Source organism: Erythrolamprus reginae, chromosome 2 (assembly GCF_031021105.1).
Source record: "Erythrolamprus reginae isolate rEryReg1 chromosome 2, rEryReg1.hap1, whole genome shotgun sequence".
Taxonomy (NCBI): domain Eukaryota; kingdom Metazoa; phylum Chordata; class Lepidosauria; order Squamata; family Dipsadidae; genus Erythrolamprus; species Erythrolamprus reginae.
This window is the reverse complement of record NC_091951.1, coordinates 33,844,149-33,866,491: the sequence shown is the minus strand read 5'-3', so window position 1 is coordinate 33,866,491 and position 22,343 is coordinate 33,844,149. Positions and strand designations below refer to the sequence as shown.

The window sequence follows — 22,343 nt, the reverse complement described above, 5'->3', positions numbered from 1 at the left end:
GAGGGACATGATCGAAACATTTAAATATGTTAAAGGGTTAAATAAGGTTGAGGAGGGAAGTGTTTTTAATAGGAAATTGAACACAAGAACAAGGGAGAACAATCTGAGGTTAGTTGGGGGAAAGATCAGAAGCAACGTGAGAAAATATTATTTTACTAAAAGAGTAGTAGATGCTTGGAACAAGCTTCCAGCAGGTGTGGTTGATAAATCCACAGTAATTGAATTTAAACATGCCTGGGATAAACATATAACCATCCTAAGATAAAATACAGGAAATAGTATAAGGGCAGACTAGATGGACCATGAGGTCTTTTTCTGCCGTCAATCTTCTATGTTTCTATGTTTCTAATAGAGCTTTTAGCCTTATATACCGCTTCATAGTGCTTTTACAGCCCTCTCTAAGCGGTTTACAGAATCAGCCTATCGCCCCCAACAATCTGGGTCCTCATTTTACCCGCCTCGGAAGGATGGAAGGCTGAGTCAACCTTGAGCCTGGTGAGATTCAAACTGCCAAATTACAGCAGTTCAGCAGTCAGCAGAAGTAACCTGCAGGATTGCACTCTAACCACTGCACCACTATGAAAATATTTTGCCTAGATTATGAGCACATTGCCATTTTTTTCCCCCAGGCACAATGGCACCTGGTGGAACTTTGAACGTCTCTGTGCTGGTGGTGAACCATGGATCAGATGGAACATTTGTATTTAAAGTTTGGGATGATCGGAGTTTCATAAGCGGCTATGAACCGAAAGAACATTTCCTGAACACAGGAGAAAATATTACCCTGACGGCAACCTTTATTGCACCCATTGTCAATGACAGCTATGCCTCCAGGTAGGTTGGTGGACAGCACGGTGGATATCCAGAATCATGAAAGACGGGTGTTTGTAAAGAGAGAAAAGCGAAGAGAGATGAATGAAAACTGCCTAGCAGAATTCTTTTTCTGGGTAAAGAGGGGGGGGTGTATTGCTTAGCTAGATAAGGCATTTCTAGCTAAGTAACAGCATTTGTGCTTAAAGGCATTTGGACTAGGGGAAATCTGAATTCTGATTTTGCCCTAGGCACAAAACCTGCTAGGGGACTTTGAGCCTATTTCTCTCTCTCTCAGCTCCAGGAAGATGAAGGCAAAGTAAATTATTTCTGAAAAATCTCTCCAAGAAAACTCCAAGGGCCGGTTCAGATAGTCTTCTGGAATAATAGAATAACAAGAGTTGAAAGGGACTTTGATATTGTAGTCCAATCGCTGCTCAAGTAGGAGACCCTTCAACTGTTTCAGACAAGTGGCTGTCCGGTCTCTTCTTAAAACCTCAAGTGATGGAACACCAACAACTGCTGGAGGGAAGCCATCCCACTGGTTAATTAAACTCATTAATTAAAGTGTCAAGGCACCAATTCAAATTTTAATATAATACTTTTGAAAAGTTTTTGAAAACTTAGAATGGAATGGAATGCTGCACTCTAACCACTGTGCCACCCCGGCTCAAAAGGTCATGTGAACATGCGATAAGGTGCTCATGTGTCCACACCCATAATGCAGCGCCCTCCCTGTTGTACATACTCCTGATCAGTTGGAGGATGATGAAGATATTGAGGACTCAGATTCAGATAGTGTTTATGAATTAGTGGGGGGGCGGGGTTACAGGTAGTAGAACAGGTGGGAGGCCAGCCACAGGATGGGGCTATGAGTTCAGGATCTAGTGAGGGAGAATCAGATGCTCGCTGGATTAACCCTAAATTCAGAAGGGCTCAAAAACGTAGAGAACAGAGGTCTAGAAGAAGATATTAAGGACAGCAATGGGTTAAATACTGCAGTGATGTATTTGGCATGTCAAGGGGTCGGTGGAGAAGAAGGGTGGAGTTTCAACGTTGCCGAAGGGAAAATGGATGTGTTTTTGCCGCGTTAAAGTTCTGTGCTGTTTTGCCGCGTTCTGGTTCTGTGTTGTCAACTGTCAGTTCTGCTGTTTTTCAAAGTTATGCTGTTATGAAAATAAATCTTGTTAAGTGGAGCAGGAGGAGGAATGTGAGGAATGCAACTAAGAGAGATAACGGACCGAGTGCATGCATGGAATGTGTTTGAAGTACAGGAAAGCACAGAAATAAATGGAGTTTCTTTATTCATGAAATGATGCATTTAATAAGAGTTGTTTGTAATTGCTAAAGTTCTACCAGAAACCAGAACACTCCCCACACAGATACAAGTTTCCAAACATCCGGTAGGCCTGTTGGGTCCAGTTTTTGCCATCCACAGGCTCCGGAAACTTTCCTGAAGCTTGGGGAGGGTGAAAAACAGCCCAATGGCCCAACCAGAAGTTCGTTTCCAAACTTCCGGTAGGCCCATTGGCTCCGTTTTTCACCATCCAATGATCCAGAGGCTTTCCTGAAGACTGGACAAGGTGAAAATGATCTCCCACCCACCCTCTAGAAGGCCAAAAAATAGCTGGCCAGCATGCATATGCGCACTGGAGCTAACCTAGAGCAGTGATGGCAAACCTATGGCTCGGGTCCCACAGGTGGCATGCAGAGCCATATCTGCTGGCACATGAGCTGTTGCCCTAGCTCAGCTCCAACCTGGATGTGTGTGCTGGTCAGCTGATTTTTGTCTCACACAGACACTCTGGGAGGGTGTTTTTGGCTTCCAGAGAGCCTCCAGGAGGATGGGGAAGGATGTTTTTACCCTCCCCTGGCTCCCGAGAAGCCTTTGGAGCCCGGGGAAGGCAAAACACGAGCCTACCGGACCCACCAGAAGTTGGGAAACAGACTGTTTCCCGCCTCGAGAGAACCTCCAGGGGGGTGAGGGAAGCAGTTTTTGCCCTCCCAACTTGGAAATCCAGTCCAGTCAGTTTAAAAGTCATGCCATATTTTGGAGTCGGAGGGAGGGGGGGAAATGAACCGGCTGTGATTTTCTCTCTCTCTCGAGGGTGGAAATCCAATCCAGTCAATTTTAAAGTCATGCCACATTTTGGAGTCAGGACAAATGATCAAGGTCTGGTCGCTTTATTCTAATTGCCAATTCCAGCACGGAGGTCAGACCTCCGCGCTGGAATTGGAAACTCGTGGGCAGACATCTCAAATCTCCGGCGCTATAGCGCACAACTCACATTAGAGGGAACACTGCTCCCAAGGCATGAATTAAGGGTGTGGGCCCTCGCGCATGTGTGACAGCACACGCCTATGCTTTATCGGCACCTGGGGGAAAAAAGGTTCACCATCATTGACCTAGGGCAACACCACCTTGTGCCCTCAAATATCCTTCTGCCTTCTGTGGCACGCATGGCATCCTTCTGCCTTCTGTGGCACGCATGGCATAGGTTCGCCATCAAGGTTCTAGGCTGCTTCTCTCCTTAATTAGTTTCCATCCATTATTCCTTATCTGGCTTTCAGGCTCTTTGGAGAACAGCTTGACTCCCTCTTCTTGACTGTAACTTGTTGCTTGTATCCTAAGATTTTTATTAATATTGATAGTTTCTTCATTGCTTATTTGACCCCTATGACAATCATTAAGTGTTGTATCACATGATTCATGACAAATGTATCTTTTTCTTTTATGTACACTGAGAGCATATGCACCAAGACAAATTCCTTGTGTGTCCAACCACACTTGGCCAATAAAATTCTATTCTATTCTATTCTTTGTGTAGTAATGCAGCAGAGTGGAACAGGATTGCAGAAGGGAGAAAACATATATTTTGTTATTAAAGAATCTACATTTTTCCCCCCCAGCATTGTGACATTCACTGCTAACAGCGGTTCTGCTCAGAACTACCTGAAACTTCCCATCAGTGTCATTCCTGAAACAGCTCTGGTAAGCCTGAAATTTTATTCACAGCAATCATTCTTTACTTAATCCTCCAGCAAGACTTCTGTTATTCTCCTACTTAAGGCCACCTATTAACCAGGACTCACAAACTGATTTCTGCAGCTTCAGATAAGCAAAGAGAATTTCTTCTGCTACGTTTAGCAACATTGGACAGTAGTGGAAACTGGCCCACCATGGAGACCTTCCTGTACTTTCATTTATACATATTTGGTATTGTTCTGCCTTGCACGGCAGCCGGACGGTAATTAGCCCCAAATTAAAACTCAAACACAAAGGTTTCAAAAGGAACAAGAATCTATCTATCTATCTGTCTGTCTGTCTGTCCGTCCGTCCGTCCGTCCATCCATCCATCGATCTATCTATTTATTTATTTATTTATTTACTTATTTATTTATTTATTTTTATTATTTTTATTATTATTATTATTATTATTATTATTATTATTATTATTATTTAGATTTTTATGCCATCCTTCTCCTTAGACTCAGGGCGGCATACAATATGTTAGCCATAGCACTTTTTAACAGAACCAGCATATTGCCCCCACAATCCGGGTCCTCATTTTACCCACCTCGGAAGGATGGAAGGCTGAGTCAACCTTGAGCCGGTGATGAGATTTAAACCACTGACCTTACAGATCTAGAGTCAGCTTCAGTGGCCTGCAGTACAGCACTGCTGTGCCACCCCATCTATTTACAAAGACGTTTGTTGAATTGCACAAACCTGAACCAAAACAATGTCTTTCCCCCTTCCAAAATCCAAGTGTGAGGCCAAGTTGATAAGATAAAGTCCCACACAGTTGCTTCTCAGCCAATAATCTACTCACAATATTATTAAGCCTATGAATGTCCAGTATTGTATTCATGTTTATCAGGCAAAAACACTCTCCACAGGCTCTTCTCCTCTGTTGGCTTCTTGCAAAGAGCACCTTCCAACTTCTCCCCCTTATATACTCTCTGGGAGTTCAGACTACGCACAGCTGAGCTCACTTCCTCTTTCTGAGCTTTCTTAACTGCTCCTGCCACCCTCGCATTCTTCTCACCCGTACATTCAGAATCGAGTCCCTTATCTCCTCTTCCTCCTCTTCAGACCCTGGCAAATCCCCAGTTGGGGGCTGCAAATCCCAAGCTGGGGGTTCTATAGCTTCTGTAGGCTCTTCACACCTAGACTCTCCCTCCTCCTCCTCCTCCAGCTCATTGTCTGACTCCTAAGTGCTAAAGCCCACTGCAACAATATCGCCAAGAAGGCTTCCAGAGTTGTTAACCTGATCCTACGTAGCTTCTGCTCTGGCAATCTCTCACTACTGACTAGAGCCTATAAAACCTATGCCAGACTCATTCTCGAATACAGCTCATCTGTCTGGAACCCACACCACATCTCAGACATCAACACTCTCGAAAACGTCCAAAGGTACTTCACCAGAAGAGCCCTTCACTCCTCCACTCGAAACAAAATACCTTACGAAAATAGACTAACTATCCTGGATCTTGAAAGCTTAGAACTGCAACGCCTAAAACACGATTTAAGTATTGCCCACAAGATCATATGCTGCAATGTCCTTCCGGTCAATGACTACTTCAGCTTCAACAGCAACAACACAAGAGCACACAACAGATTCAAACTTAACATCAACCGCTCCAAACTTGACTGTAAAAAATATGACTTTAACAATCAAGTTGTCGAAGCGTGGAACTCATTGCCAGACTCAGTGGTGTCATCCCCCAGCCCCCAACATTTCTCCCTAAGACTCTCCACGATTGACCTCTCCAGGTTCCTAAGAGGCCAGTAAGGGGCGTACATAAGTGCACTGATGTGCCTATCGTCCCCTGTCCAATCTTCTTTCCTTATCTCCTCCAACAACCACACAGGCTGACTGTGCCCCAATGGCCCCAGTTCATCAGGCTCAAAGTCTGTTGCCAGAAGGCCTGGCTGTGAGCCAGCCACAACAGGTATCATGGTCAGATTACACTAAACATCAAATTGTTATGGGGAAATGAGTATAATGCAGACAGAGGGATAAACCAAAAGCAAACATAGTTTAAATCGTTTCACTCTGCAAATGAGCCGTGGCGGCACAGTGGTTAGAATGCCATTCTGCAGCCCAGGGGTGGGTTCCAACTTACCTCGCTGCCATTTCACCTCCCCCTTCGCTGCGTGGTTGCGCCGTGTGGCCGTGTATGCATATGCGCAATGCAAGAAACCCCTTTAAAAAAAAAAAAAAAACCACCCAAAATCAACATGGTAAACACATCCGCACTGCTGGAAATTCAGTTCTGTGCATACGCAGAAGAAAAAAAATCCCCCCCCAATTTTTTTTTAAGATGGCAGCACCCACCGACTGGCACTGACCGATTCAGTTTGGTGACATCATCGTGATGTCACCAGCGGGTCGCTACCGGTTCAGGCAAACCGGTCTGAACTGGAAGGAACCTCCCCTGCTGCAGCCTATTTCTGCTGATTGCCAGCCGCCTGCAATTTGGTAGATCAATTCTCACCACCGACTCAATGTTGACTCAGCCTTCCCTCCTTCCAAGGTGGGTAAAATGAGGACCCAGATTGTTGGGGGCAATAGGCTGACTCTTAGAGAGGGCTGTAAAAGCACTATGAAGCAGTATATAAGTCTAAATGCTGTTTTATTTATTTTATTTATTTGTTTGTTTAATTTATTATTTGTTATTTATTGTTTACTATTTTATGTCTGCACTCTCCATCTCTTTTGGCCAGCAGGATGTAAAATACTGAAAAATCAGTGCCATTCCAACCAATCCAATGTCTAGGATTCTCAGGAAATTGGCTGAGAATTCTGGGAATTGCAGTCCTATCATAAGAGAAGGAATGGCAGAATCTGGAGGTGGAGTTAAATGAAGGATCAGCCTAGAATCCCTACTTGGCCACAAGCGGACTAAGTCCAATCCGCCTGGAATTCAGTTGACCCTTATTGAACTTATTTAAAGTCTTCGGAGAGGGGCGGCATACAAATCTAATAAATTATTGTTATTATTATTATTATTATTATTATTATTATTATTATCAAACCAGATTACTTACAGGACCACCTCCTGCCGCATGAATCCCAGTGACCAGTTAGATCCCACAGGGTCTGCATTCTCCATGTCCCATCAGCTAGACAATATTGTCTGGCGGGATTTAGGGGAAGACCCTTCTCTGTTGGGATTCTGACCCTCTGGAATCAGTTCTCCCCAGAGATTCACACTACCCCACCCTCCTCGCCTTCCACAAGAGTCTGAAGACTCCTCTGTCCCATCAGGCTTGGGGCCATTAGATTCCAGTCTGCTGGCTGATTAATGAAATGTTCTTCTCTTTGAATGGGAATTATTGATTTTTAAATAACTGGGGGTTTAGATGAGCTAGTTTTAAATTTAATTGGATGTAGGATATTTTGTATTGTTTTTATATGTTGTAAGCCGCACCAAGTCCTCGGATAGGGACAGCACATAAATCAAATAGATAGATAGATAGATAGATAGATAGATAGATAGATAGATAGATAGATAGATAGATAGATAGATAGATAGAGATTAATAATAATTAATAATAATTTATTGGATTTGTATGCCGCCCCTCTCCGTAGACTTGGGGCAGCTAACAACAATGATAGATAGATAGATAGATAGATAGATAGATAGATAGATAGATAGATAGATAGAGATTAATAATAATTAATAATAATTTATTGGATTTGTATGCCGCCCCTCTCCGTAGACTCGGGGCAGCTAACAACAATGATAGATAGATAGATAGATAGATAGATAGATAGATAGATAGATAGATAGATAGATAGATAGATAGATAGATAGATAGATAGATAGATTAATAATAATTAATAATAATTTATTGGATTTGTATGCTGCCCCTCTCCATAGACTCAGGGCGGCTAACAACAATGATAGATAGATAGATAGATAGATAGATAGATAGATAGATAGATAGATAGATAGATAGATAGGTAGGTAGGTAGGTAGGTAGGTAGGTAGGTAGGTAGGTAGGTAGGTAGGTAGGTAGATAGATAGATAGATAGATAGATAGATAGATAGATAGATAGATAGATAGATAGATAGATAGATAGATAGATAGATAGATCCAAACAAATGTCAACCATTAGTTAAGATTCCTGTGCATTTAGGCCTTTTAGCAATAAATCAGTTTAATTAGTCCTTCACTGGGTACCTAGTCTCTCACAGCTGACACCTATATATCCAGAGGCTGCCATATTGGGGAAAGTCTATATGTCCTCGCATATACTGTATTACATTTATTACTAACCAACACATTTGCTATTCAACAGGAGACCGATGAGATCCCACCTGTATTCAATCTCAGAGAATTTTACATGCCTTGTAGGGGCGACAAACAAAATAAACCAGAGTGTCGTCGTCATATTTGGCTAATGTCATTTACTGCCGTGGATGACCAAAGTGCCGTGACCGTCAAAATCAATACAAATTCTTCTGGTCTCACTTGCAATCCAAAAGAAGGTGATGTGAAGAACGTAATATGTAACTATAGGTATGTATACATCCATTGTTCTGGGGGGGAAAACAATCATAAAATATTTTTCCCATTTCCACTGACAATTGCCCAGTCTCATCCAACTCTTACATGCAAGAGCCCTAAACTCCTGTATTTTTCGGAGTATAAGGTATAGGGCACGCCTTAGTTTTTGGGGAGGAAAATGGGTAAAAGAGTCTGCTTATCAGATATTCATCTGGCTAGCATCCTTAGTCTGGTCAGCTTCAGCACATTATTTAGTCCCCTGGTTAGGGCTTTTTAAAAAACCTTATTTGGAGAGAGTAACAATGAAAGAGTTTGCAAGCCAGAAGAGATGGGAAAATCATTAGCACCTGGTTAGGGCTGGAAAGAAACATTCAGAGCAAGTAGAGCAATGAAAAAAACTGCAAAGACTTAGGGCTTGGGAAACATTATTGACAAAGAGTAACAATGAAAGAGCTTGCAAGTAGGTAAGAGCTGAAAACATCATTAGAACTTGGTTAGGGCTAGAAAGAAACATTTGGAGCAAGTTAAAGCTATGAAAAAAAAACCTGCAAAGACTTAGGGCTTGGAAAACATTCTTGACAGACAGTAACAATGCAAGAACCTGCAAGGTAAAAGCTCAGAAGATCATTAGCACCACTGTGGGGAAAAGCTTCGAGAAAAGCTACATTCAGAGTATAAGACACACCTGACTTTTCAGCCTTTCTTAGGAAGGAAACAGGTGTGTCCTATACGCCAAAAATATAGTAAGTTATGCCAGTGCAAATTGCTGAACCTTCAGAAATACAAAGTCTTCACCTCTAGGACACCACTCCAGTTAGTTTTCAGCAGTGACTAATTAAAATAATGCAGAGAAAATTAAAATGATTGCATCCCACCTTGAAAACAATAACTGAGTTTCCCGCAGTTTTACACCTATGCTTGTCTCTGTAAACAGAAACTGGAACTTTTCCAATTCAATTTTACTTGAACTTCCTTTCATTTTTTATGAAAGCTCTTTAATCTGGAGCTGAAGGAGAACAATTGATGGCCACGTTGGTCTAATACAGGTGTCGGCAACTTGCAGTTCTGGAGCTTCATGCTCCTCTTTGGGCCCTCTGCCACAGTTCCCTGTCCCTTAATCGTTTGGCCCCTCACCCTTCTTATTTCTTTTTTGGACTCTAGCCTGAAGCGGCAGGAAGCTAATGCTGCCTTTCGTGCAAATGTGGCACAAAGGCAGGTACCGGGCCGCTTTGCTCCTGCACTCTCCTCCCCCGTCCTTCTCTTGTGACCCTCTGGCCAGCTGTGGCAGATCCGGGATTGTGCGCATGCACAGGGAGACCATCCTGCTACCTGCCCTTGTGCACCTTTCCTGAGCTCTGGCGCTCGCTTGAAGAGGATCTCTCCATGCATGCAAAAGTTCCCGGCTCAGCCACAGCTGATCAGGGCATCAAGGGAGGGGGGGGGAGGAGGAGGAAGGTTGTCGAAGAGTGAAGAAGTGAATCGCCCCTGTACCCATCCTTGCTGCATGTAAGGCAGCCTTCACTTCCTGCTGCTTTGGGCTGGAGTTTGTGCCCTCCACACTTGGCCAAAGAGCTGCTGGGGGGGGGGGGGGATGTCATGGCAAGGCAATGGCTGGAGCATTAGTGCTGGAGAGACGCTGTGCCCTGTTTAGACTTTAAGTGAGCCACTGCTCGCCCCATGCACTCCTTTCCTGAGCTTTGGAGCTCACTTGAGGTGTCCCTGTGTGTGCTCACACTCCCATCAGCCACAGCTGGCAAGGAGTCACAAGAGGAGGGGGTCACACACACACATTAAGAGAGAGAGACAGAGAGAGAGAGTAATACACAGAAAACGAGTGAGAGAGACATATAGAGAGAGACACAGAGACACATACAGAGTGATACATAGAGGGGCTGAGAGAGTGGAAGAGAGGGGGAGAGAGATACAGAGGGAGAGAGGCATAGAGAGGGGAGAGAGAGGGAGAGAGAGGAACAGATATTGTGATACAGAAGGAGGGGGAGAGAGGGAAAGATAGGAAGAGGAGGGAGAGACAGAGAGAATGGTTTTGCGGCTGGATAGGCGTGGCTAGGGGATCATGTGACTGAGTGGGAGTGACATTGAGTTGTCCATGCCCATCCAGGTTTTGTGGCTCCCGGTCTGTTTTCTTTCTGTAGGAAATGGGTCCAAGTGGTTCTTTGAGTGTTTAAGATTGCTGAGCTCTGTTCTAGTAGCTAAGTGTTGGAATTCATTTTGGGAATGTATTTCTATGCAAAATTCATTTTGGGAATGTATTTTTTTTTAAATTTATTAGATTTGTATGCTGCCCCTCTCAATAGACTTGGGGCAGCTCACAACAATAACAAAGACAATGTAAGAAAAAATCTAACAATTTAAAAAAACCCATTATTAAAAGCAAGCATACACACAACCATACCATGTATAAACTGTATAGGCCCGGGAGAGATGTCTCAGTTCCCCCATGCCTGACGGCAGAGATGGGTCTTAAGAACTTTACAAAAGGCAAAGAGGGTGGGGGCAGTTCTGATCTCCAGGGGGAGCTGGTTCCAGAGGGTCGGGGCCGCCACAGAGAAGGCTCTTCTCCTGGGCCCCGCCAAATTTCTCTGCAGAATTCATTTTGGGAATGTATTTCTAAGCAAAATTCATTTTGGGAATGTATTTCTATGCAAAATTCATTTTGGGAATGTACTTCTATGCAAAATACAAAATTGTACTTGGACATTGTAGCAGGTAATTTTATGTACTGCACTGAGGTCACATCGAAGGCGGGGTTGTACTAAATTGTCTAAGCCTAAAATTTCAAGCTTGGTGGCATAAGGTATTCTATTAAGAGCAGAGGAATTGAGGACTCTTCTTATGAAATACCTCTGGACTCTCTCAATTGTATTAATGCTGATATGCAGTGCGAGTTCCAGACAGATGAGCTGTATTCGAGAATTGGTCTAGCAAACGTTTTTTTACTCTAGTTTGCATTACAATATTACCAGAGAAAAAGCTACCCAAATTTAGGTTAACAACTCTTAATGCCATTTTCACAATATTGTTAACAGTGTCAATTTTTCAGCGCACAACAGTTCTCAACACCTATTATTTGCTGAGCTCCTTATTATATGGAAAGAACAAGCCAAATATTATAACATGTTGCATGCTGGTTGTGTGCTTCTTCCTAGGCATTTGTGAAAATCATCAGGTTTCTAATTATTCTGAGATAGGCTAAGAGCGCCCTCTGGAGTTCGCCAAATTTAAAATAGAAAACAAAGATGCAAAGAGATGGTTGTCTTTATTGTTTTAATCCACAGCTATGAAATCTCTTTTCCCCGGGGGAAAATAATCCAAAATTAAGAGTAATGCTTTTATTCGTTTGAAACTCCAAAATTACAAATCACACTGATTTTAGCCAGATCTTTATCACTCAATTTATCAGTCACATATCTGAAATGGTATAGCTTCTCCTGCTTGACCAAAGGGCTGGACTAGAAGACCTCCAAGGTCCTTTCCAGCTCATTCTATTTTATTCTGAAAATATAAAAGTACAGGACATTCTCAACCAGAGTTGAGATTACAATTTCTGCTGCAAAGCACAATGGTTTTTAAGTGAGTCGCACTCCAATGTATGACCTTTTGGCCTTTTAGTTGTTAAGTGAATCTGTTGTTAAACGAATCACGCAGTCATTAAGCAAATCCAAATGACCCCATTGACTTTGCTTGTTGGGAGCTGGCTGGGAAGGCTGCAAATCACATCGCCCTGGGACACTGCAACCATCATAACTATGTGCCGCGGGTCTGGATTATTATTTTTTTCAGTATAACATTTTTATTTTCTCAAACACAGAATAAAAATGATACATTATTTCAAACACAACATCAATGCTTATTATCAAACATATAAAGATTTTTTCTCTTTAAAAAACTTTCTTGCAGACATTCAATGGAGGCTCTTGTGACTCTTTCTTCCTCTAGAGCAGTGTTTCCCAACCTTGGCAACTTGAAGATATTTGGACTTCAACTCCCAGAATTCCCCAGTCAGCGAATGCTGGCTGGGGAATTCTGGGAGTTGAAGTCCAGATATCTTCAAGTTGCCAAGGTTGGGAAACACTGCTGTAGAGGACTCCACAAACTTATAATATCTTATATACCTTTTCTCATTGATTACACATCTTAATTTAATCTTACATATCTGTTAAACTGATTATTCCAATTATGTTATAATGCATAATAACTGAATAGATTATAAATAAGATGTGTTACAGCTAAAAGACTAGAAAAAAGTTATATATGTTAGAAAATATGTTTAAACTATTTTTTTAAAGATTTCTTATCTTTTTTATTATTTTTACCGCTATCAAAAATCAATAAAAAAATTTATTAAAAAAAGATTTTTTAATGTTATATCATTACCAAGTGCTACCCCCATTACTTATACTACTCAGCGGGTTTGAATTTTGATCATGTGACTGTAGGGATGCTGCAATTTCATAAGTGTGAGGATTGATTGTAGTTATAGTTTTGGTGTAACTTCGAACATTCACTAAATGAATGGTCGTAAGTCAAGGACTACCTGCACTTTGCCTTGATGAAGCATGTTAACAGCGGAATTGCCTTGGTGAATCAATCATGCGCTCTTAACCTTTCACTGCTTACCAAACTCATTTGTTCTGGCGTCCTTGTTCAAAGTCCTCATTCAGCTTCTAGCGATCGAAACACTTCCTCCTTCAACCTCTTCCGTTATTTATCCACCTTGTTATTTTTGCTCTTCTCTGTAGGTCAACCTGCTGCAATCCTTTTGCAGAAGTTTTGATCAGTGATGAGGATGGGAACACGAACAGTTTCACAATGGACTACAGAAACTCTAAGCCTTCTGCAAGCTAGTGAGTTAAGCATCTGAAGCTACCAAACCATTCACTAAAGATTTTACCTTTCTCTTTAGTCAAAACTAGACAACCCATGAGCCTGGGTCATAAATAAGAGATGTTTTCTTATCAGATTCTTCTTCAATGCCATCATCAATGCCAGATGTAGGAGATGACCCAGCTCAGCTTGAGGGAGGGGGCAAATATGTCATTAATAATAATAATAAATTTATTGTCATTGTCAAAAACAACGAATTGTCATTGGCAATGAAAGTCATGTGACACCCAGAGACCTGTCCCACCATACATAAAATCAGAATAGGTAAATTTAAAAATAGAATAAAAGATAGAATAAAAAATAGAATAGATGTCCCACCCACTACAAATTCCCCACCCTGAACCACTGAACCATCTACATGACAGACTGAGTAATATTGTCCAACAGTTCACTGATGGTGACCCTTTAGTTCGTTGTTAAGTGCGAGTATAGCTCTGGGATAAAAACTATTCAGGAAACATGTGGTCCGAGTTCTAGTTGTTCTATATCTTCTGCCAGAAGGCAACAATTCAAAGAGATTGTAAGCAGGATGAGAAGAGTCTTTGAGAATAGTATGCACCTTCCTAGAACAGCGAGATGTGAAGATTAGTCATGAATCCAGGGGTGAATTCTGGAGAACCGGTAGCAGAAATTTTGAGTAGTTTGGAGAACCAGCAAATGCCACCTCTGGCTGGCCCCAGAGTGGGGTGGGAATGGAGATTTTGCAGTATCCTTTTGTCCCTTGTCACACCCACCAAGCCACACTGCGCCTACCAAGCTACGCCCACAGAACTGGTAGTAAAAAAATTCAGATTTCACCTCTGCATGAATCCCTTTGAGATCACAAGCGATCTAAATCCAACCCACCTTGAATTCCTTTGACTCTTATCTACCGCCAATTTTCTTTGGCTGTTAGTAGTTCAGATTCTTGTAGTGAGCAATAAACCTTTATACTCTGGTTGGATTTTCTGATTTCCCTGCCATTTGACAGCAGAACTTTGAATGCACTGCCTCAACTACAATGGTTCTTAGAATTTTAGGGATGTGTCTGCCTTGAAACTAGCCAGTGTTGAACTGTATAACTATGAGCCCTAATTTTGGGGCGCAAGGGACCAGTTCCATGGAAAACAAGTTTCCAGATACTCTCACACACGCGCAGATTAAGTTTTGCTTGCTTGTGTAGTCCAGTTCTTAACTGGCCACGGACTGGTATCAGCCTGCGGCCTGAGGGTGTGGTCCCCTCTTGTATAATTTATTTATTAGATTTATTTATTTATTAGATTTGTATGCCGCCTCTCTCTGTAGACTCGCAGTCAAACCGCAGCAATTGTCTGTGGGAAATTTTTAATGACATTTTGTATTATGTCATAGCAATAGCAACACCATTTAGACTTATATACCACTTCACAGTGCTTTACAGCCCTTCCTAAGTGATTTACAGAAAGTAAGCCTATTGCCCCCAACAATCTGGGTCCTTATTTTACCCACCTTGGAAGGATGGAAGGCTGAGTCAACCTTAAACCTACTGAGATTCGATCTGCCAAACTGCTGGCAGCCGGTGATCAGCAGAAGTAGCTTGCCGTACTGCACTTTAACCACTGTACCACTGAGACTCTTGGTGCAAAAATGCTTTTTGATGTCCTAAAATACTTTTGTAAAATTTGCCAAATTTCAGTTTTGTGGGAATCAGAGGTCACAGATTTTAGGAAGGATCTAATAGCCAAAAGTACTCAATCCAGTCAGAACTATTTGAAATACTGTATGTAAGTGACAACAGCAATTTTTTAAAAATTTAAAATAATGTCAACTATGAATCTAGAAGATGTAGTCTTGTCAGTCCCTTAAGGAAGACTAGGTGAAGGAATAGACTGCATCAGATATCCTGGAGCCCGCTTTATTGATACAGAGCAGTGTTTTTCAACCTCGGCAACTTTAAGATGTATGGACTTCAGTTCCCAGAATTCCCTGAGGAATCTTGCTGAGGTTGAGAAAAACTAATACAGGGCCTGGCAAGTAAGGAATCTTGGAAGTCTGGTGGCATTTTCCTCTATGTCTCCCTCCTTCCTGCTTATACCAAAGGCAGTTAAGATAGGTCCTGGAGGACAATGAGAAGACAACGCAAGCAGTGTGTGAAACAATAGACTTTCTCTTGAACAGCTTGCGGCCAATGTAAACTCAACAGATGCATCTTCTCCCATTGGCCCTTTTCGGTATTATAATTCAATGTGCACCTGCTGAATTTCAGCCTTATGTTTCTCAACCTTAGCAACTTTAAGACATTTGGGTTTCAAATCCCAGAATTCCCCAACCAGCCATATCTTCAAGTTTCCAATGTTGGGAAAGGCCGTATTTTAAAAACAATAATAATACTAATAAAGGTTGTTAGCCAGAAAGCCAGTGTTGCTAATTTTTTTGATAGTTAGATGGATAAGATTTGGGAAAGGGAGATGCTGAAAAATAGCTTACATTTCTCACACCAATTCTTTTCTTCACTTTCGCTCCATAGAGATGACGTGCATTGAAGGAATGTCCTGATGCAAAATGGATCTTAATTTCTGGTTTCTGGATTTCCCTTACACTGAGATCATAATCAGCCAAACAGTAGTACCCCTCTCTCTGCTGCATCCAAATAAAACTAACTTCATAAGCACCTGCATCTGCTGAGAGTTTTTATCTATTTTATTCTATTTAGAAAATCTATGCAGTCGGTAATCTTGAACAAGCAATTCTGGATGGTGAACAATCTGTAGAAAAAAATATATTAAAAATGAACATAAATTAAAGTAACCCAATACATTAAAAAATGGTACAGATTGTGTGTATCAAATGTTTTTAGCTGGAATTTTAAAATTAAGGGAGACTAGGATGGTCCCATTTTGGCCTTGTTCTGGCCTCATCAGCTAGCCACACCCTTCCTTACTGGAATTCGATCTGGTAGCCTCTGCCTTGTAAGGCAGAGAATTAGCAGTTGAGCCATCAGACCTGATCCCTCCAGTTCTGTACCAGGGAGGGGCTATATGTTTTTTTATGTTGGATCACCCTGGTATATTGAAGGAACGTCACAGCTCCTTTTTGCCTCTAGGCCCAACCCAGGACCATTTCAAGGCAGTTAATTTATTCATAGCTGACAACTATATTCTGTATGTATCAAATGTTTTTAGCTGGAATTTTAAAATTAAGGGAGACTAGGATGGTCCCATTTCAGCCTTGTTCTGGCCTCATCAGCTAGCCACACCCTTCCTTACTGGGTGTGTATATATTTATGAAGCCGCATTAAAAATAAAAACATAGAAAAAACAAAAGCTAGAAAACTAAAAGAAAGAAAATGTGCAAAGAGAGAAAGGAGGGGGAGAAGTGGTGGCCTCCAACTCTTTTCAGCACAAGTAAAATAAAAATTTAAAAAACTTCAGTCTTTTGCTTCACATTTAACATTTCAAGCCAATCTTATAATAACAAAACCATTGTAATAATCAAAACCTAAAATCCAAGTTTCTTTTTTTCCCTTACTTTAAAGCAGAATCCCAGCAGAGGTTTCGATACAGAAACAAAGCTAGACAAATCCTTTTCTTTAATTAAACAGTCTTGCCACTTTTGCTAACTCCATCACCTTTAATACATAGCAATTCCATCAGTGACATATTGGGGACCCAATGGGGGAATTTCATACTGGAGGTTGTTGGAATGAATAGCTGTCTGGTTCAGTTCCAAGATGGGAGAAAAGCACTGGAAATATGGAGGCTCATTGGAAAGATGGTTTATTGATGAAGTGGAACCACCAAGCACATGGAGTTGCGAGTGAGGGCTATTTATATACCTTCTCTTGGGATTTGAACTGGAACGTCCTGTTCCTCTGCAATAACATGTATTCTATTGGCTGCTGTCAGACTCCCATGGGGCTATTCAGGGGTGGGTTCCTCCTGGTTCAGACAAAATCATCCAAACCATTAGTGATAATTATAATTTGGTCATCATGGATCCCGTTCTGTCTGTGCCGGTCCGTGCTTGCCACCATCTTTTTTGCTGAATTTTCCTATGTTTTAATGGCTTCTCCTCATTCTGTGCTGTGAAAAAAGCCCTCCTGCCCATGAACAGGTTTATACTGAGCTTTATTTCTTTGCCTGAAGCACAGCTGATCAGTTCCCCAGCTGTGTTTTGGGCTGAATCCACCCTGTAAGCATGCGTCAAAATGAAATCGCACAAAAGGTTGTGATATGAGCCGGTGGCGAAGATAAGTAGAACCCATCCCTGGGTCATAGCTGAGGTTGGCTGAACTCCCAGGCTTGGTTACTCTGTTACTTCGTACCTCTAATGCAGGGGTAGGCAAAGTTGGCTCTTCTCTGATTTGTGGACTTCAACTCCCATAATTCCTGAGCCAGTCATGATAGCCCAGGCATTCTGGGAGTTGAAGTCCATATGTCGTAGAAGAGCCAACTTTGCCTACCCCTGCCCTAATGCAATCTCTTAAAGAAACAGCTCTTAAACTGAGCTAAGTATCCTTTAGTCCAGCGTTTCCCAACCGGTCCGAGACACGGTCAGGTGTGCCATGAAACTCCAGCTGGGCGGGGCACTGCCGCCCGATGCCGCTGTTTTCGGCGCTCTCCTGCTGGGCCCCAAAGAAGGAAGGCGGGAAAAAGTGTGGAGCTGGATAAAATAACTAATTCAGTGACTTTCTCAGAGGTGTTACCGGTTTGTGGCCAAGAGGATAAAACAATGTGTATCAGAGAGTTTAATGTGTGGTTAAGGCAGTGGTGTAAAGCTGAAGGTTTTGGCTATGTAAGTCATGATGTCAGTAGGTGGTCTAATAGGGAGTTGTTTAAGAGGGATGGTTTGCATCCATCATACAGAGGTACCCAGGTGCTCGGTGAGGAATTCAGAACTTTTTTGGACAGGCATTTAAACTAGGTAAAGGGGACAGAGATGTAACTGATGTGGGTGATTTCTGTCCCCGACCAATGAGGATAAATCAGTTTTTGGAAGCTTATGAAAAGGGAGCTGCAAATAAAATAGATGTAGTTGTTGATGATAAGGGGCAAACTAATAATGAAAATAATGTTCTTCGGGCAATGTGCACAAATGCTCGAAGCTTGAGCAGCAAGCTCTGTGAGTTAATGGCCATAATATCTAGAGATAATTTGGATCTGGTTACCATAACTGAGACATGGTTTAAGGATTCTAATGAATGGGAAATATCCATACCAGGATATACACTGTATAGGAAGGATAGAATAGAGAGAAGGGGAGGTGGAGTAGCCATTTATGTTAAAGAAAGTCTAAAAACAACACTAATTCAAAATACATGTCAAGATCTGGAGACTCTCTGGATTTGCATGCAAAATAAAGAAGGTTTTGTCATTAGAATTGGGGTGATCTATAGGCCTCCAGGGCAATCTGAGGAATATGACAACAATATGGTGGATGAAATTACCCAAATGGCAGTAAAGGGAGATATTGTGGTTATGGGTGATTTCAACATGCCTGATGTTGACTGGAATATCCCCAGTGCCCTTACATGCAAAAGTAAGAATATAGTAGAGGCCTTTACAGGAGCAGCTCTGGCACAGCTGGTTAAGACACCAACTAGAGGGGAGAATATTCTAGATTTAGTTTTTACGAATGGGAATTGGGTTTCAGAGGTCAAGGTGGGAGAAAATTTAGGTTGCAGTGACCATCTATGTTTGTGGTTTGATGTAAAAACTCATTGTGAGCAATCCTATAATGCAACCAAAGTATTGGATTTCAGAAAAACAAATTTTAATGCAATGGGGGAATATTTAGATAATGAATTAAAGGGGAGGGATAAAATGGCAGGAGCGAGAACCCAGTGGACTGTATTAAAAAAGGCCATCTTAAAAGCCACTGGTCTGTATGTAAGACAAATAACTAAAGGTAAAAGGAAGAAGAAACCGCTATGGTTTAGCAATGATGTAAGGGCTATAGTCAATGAAAAAAAGGCTGCCTATAGGAGGTATAAAGAGTCTGGAAGTATAGCTGATAGAGAAGTGTATAAAATGAGACAGAAGGAGGCATAACAGATAATATATGCTGCTAAAGCCTCAAAAGAGGAAGAAATTGCAAAATCTGTAAAGAAGGGGGATAAAACCTTCTTCAGATATATTAGTGATAAGAAGAAGAAAAACTGTGGCATCACGAAGCTTAGTACCGGGAATAATACATGCATTAATGGAAATAAGGAGATCGCTGACCATTTCAATAGCTACTTCACTCCAAGAGCTGCACTGGTTGCCAATTGGTCTCCAGGCCCAGTTCAAAGTACTGGTTATGACCTAAAAAGCCCTACATGGCTTAGGACCAGATTATCTTCGGGACCATCTTCTGCCTCATGTATCCCGGCGGCCGGTGAGGTCCCACAGAGTTGGCCTTCTCCAGGTCCCGTCGGCCAGACAATGTCAGTGGGCAGGGCCTAGGGGAAGAGCCTTCTCTGTGGCGGCACCAACCCTCTGGAACAAATTCCATCCAGAGATACCTACCGCCCCCTCCCTCCTGGTCTTTCACAAAGCTTTTAAAACCTACCTTTGCCGGCAGGCATGGGGGCCGTGAGTGATGAGTCTGTCTCAGGCTGATATTTATTATTTTATTTTATTTTATTATTTAGATTTGTATGCCGCCCCTCTCCGCAGACTCGGGGCGACTCACAACAAGTGAAAAAACAATCTACAACAAATCTAAATTACTGTTTAAAAATATTTAAAAGACCCCATATTCTAAACACACATACATACAAACATACCATTCATAAATTGTATCTGCCCGGGGGAGATGTTTCAGTTCCCCCATGCGTGACGACAGAGGTGGGTCTTAAGGAGTTTACGAAAGGCAAGGAGAGTAGGGGCAGTTCTAATCTCCAGGGGGAGTTGATTCCAGAGGGCCGGGGCCGCCACAGAGAAGGCTCTTCCCCTGGGGCCCGCCAACCGACATTGTTTAGTTGATGGGACCCGGAGAAGGCCCACTCTGTGGGACCTAATCGGTTGCTGGGATTCGTGCGGCAGCAGGCGGTCTCGGAGATATTCTGGTCCAGTGCCATGAAGGGCTTTAAAGGTCATAATCGACAACCAATGCAGACTGCGGAGTGTTGGTGAAACATGGACATACCTAGGTAAGCCCATGACTGCTCTCGCAGCTGCATTCTGCACGATCTGAAGTTTCCGAACACTTTTCAAAGGTAGCCCCATGTAGAGAGCATTACAGTAGTCGAACCTCGAGGTGATGAGGGCATGAGTGACTGTGAGTAATGAGTCCCGGTCCAGATAGGGCCGCAACTGGTGCACCAGGCGAACCTGGGCAAACGCCCCCCTCGCCACAGCTGAAAGATGGTTCTCTAATGTGAGCTGTGGATCGAGGAGGATGCCCAAGTTGCAGACCCTCTCTGAGGGGATCAATAATCCCCCCCCCAGGGTAATGGAAGGACAGATGGAATTGTCCTTGGGAGGCAAAACCCACAGCCACTCCATCTTATCCGGGTTGAGTTTGAGTCTGTTGACACCCATCCAGGCCCAACAGACACTGGCACATCACTTCCACCGCTTCGTTGACTGGACATGGAGTGGAGATGTAAAGCTGGGTATCATCAGCGTACTGATGATACCTCACCCCATGTCCTTGGATGATCTCACCCAGCGGTTTCATGTAGATATTAAATAGCAGGGGGGAGAGGACCGACCCCTGAGGCACCCCACAAGGGAGAAACCTCAGAGTCGACCTCTGGCCCCCCACTAACACCGACTGCGACCGACCGGAGAGGTAGGAGGAGAACCACTGGAGAACAGTGTCTCCCACCCCCAACCCCTCCAGCCGGTGCAGAAGGATACCATGGTCGATGGTATCGAAAGCCGCTGAGAGGTCAAGAAGCACCAGGACAGAGGATAAACCCCTGTCCCGGGCCCACCAGAGATCATCCATCTACGCGACCAAAGCAGTTTCCGTGCTGTAACCAGGCCTGAAACCTGACTGCTGGGGACCTAGATATGAGATATGATTGGATTGGTTGACTGTATGCAAGTGTTTATGGGGTTTTTTAAATGTTTTTTAGTAATTTTTTATATTGTAGAGATATTGGATTTCTTATATATTGTTATAGAGTGGTACCTCAAGATATGAACCCCTCGTCTTACGAACAACTCGAGATACGAACCCGGGGTTCAGAAAAAAATTGCCTCTTCTTACGAACTTTTTTCGTGTTACGAACGCCAAACCCGAACTTCCGGGTTCGGCGTTTGGGAGGCTGCTGGGAAGCCCCCCAGCTGTTTTAAAAGGTGACAGCTGGGCGGCGGGGCTTCCCAGCAGCCTCCGAACGCCGACCCCGGATGTTCGGGTTTGGCGTTCGTAACACGAAAAAAGTTCGTAAGAAGAGGCAAATTTTTTCTGAACCGTTCGGAGGCTGCTGGGAAGCCGCGCGGCTCTTTTAAAAGGTGACAGCCAGGCTGAGGGGCTTCCCAGCAGCCTCCGAACGCCGAACGCGGAAGTTCGGGTTTGGCACTCAGCTTCGGGAGATGGCTGGGAAGCCGCCCGGCTGTTTTAAAAGGTCACAGCCAGGCTGGGGGGCTTCCCAGCAACCTCCCGAACCCCGAACTTTTGCAGAACTTCCGGGTTCGGGGTTCGGGAGGTTGCTGGGAAGCCCCCCAGCCTGGCTGTGACCTTTTAAAACAGCCGGGCGGCTTCCCAGCAGCCTCACGAAGCCGAACGCCAAACCCAAACTTCCGCGTTCGGCGTTCGGAGGCTGCTGGGAAGCCCCGCCGCCTGGCTGTCACCTTTTAAAACAGCCTGGGGGCTTCTCGGCGGCCTCCCGAATGCCGAACCCGGAAGTTCGGGTTTGGCATTCGGCGTTCGGGAGGTCGCTGAGAAGCCCCCAGGCTGTTTTAAAAGGTGACAGCCGGGCGGCAGCGGATTTTTTGCGGGGGGTTTTTTTGGTTGCACGGATTAATTGACTTTACATTGTTTCCTATGGGAAACAATGTTTCATCTTACGAACCTTTCGTCTTACGAACCTCCCCCTGGAACCAATTAGGTTCGTAAGACGAGGTATGACTGTATTAATGTTGTACGCCACCCTGAGTTGCCTCGAGAAGGGCGGCATAGAAATCAAATAAATCAATAAATCAATAAATCAATA

The 22,343-nt window shown here is 43.2% G+C and overlaps 1 protein-coding gene across 1 annotated transcript in view; it reads left to right on the top strand.

Moving 5' to 3' along the window:
* The window catches only part of LOC139160123 (von Willebrand factor A domain-containing protein 7-like), a 56,245-nt gene extending 40,379 nt beyond the window's left edge, over window positions 1-15,866 (top strand). The window contains exons 14-18 of the mRNA XM_070737669.1: window positions 630-834; window positions 3,721-3,802; window positions 8,124-8,344; window positions 13,093-13,197; window positions 15,723-15,866. Coding sequence (XP_070593770.1) covers window positions 630-834; window positions 3,721-3,802; window positions 8,124-8,344; window positions 13,093-13,197; window position 15,723 — 614 coding nt within the window. The 3' untranslated portion in view covers window positions 15,724-15,866. The remainder of the gene's footprint in view (window positions 1-629; window positions 835-3,720; window positions 3,803-8,123; window positions 8,345-13,092; window positions 13,198-15,722) is intronic.
* The last annotated feature ends 6,477 nt before the right edge of the window (window positions 15,867-22,343 follow it).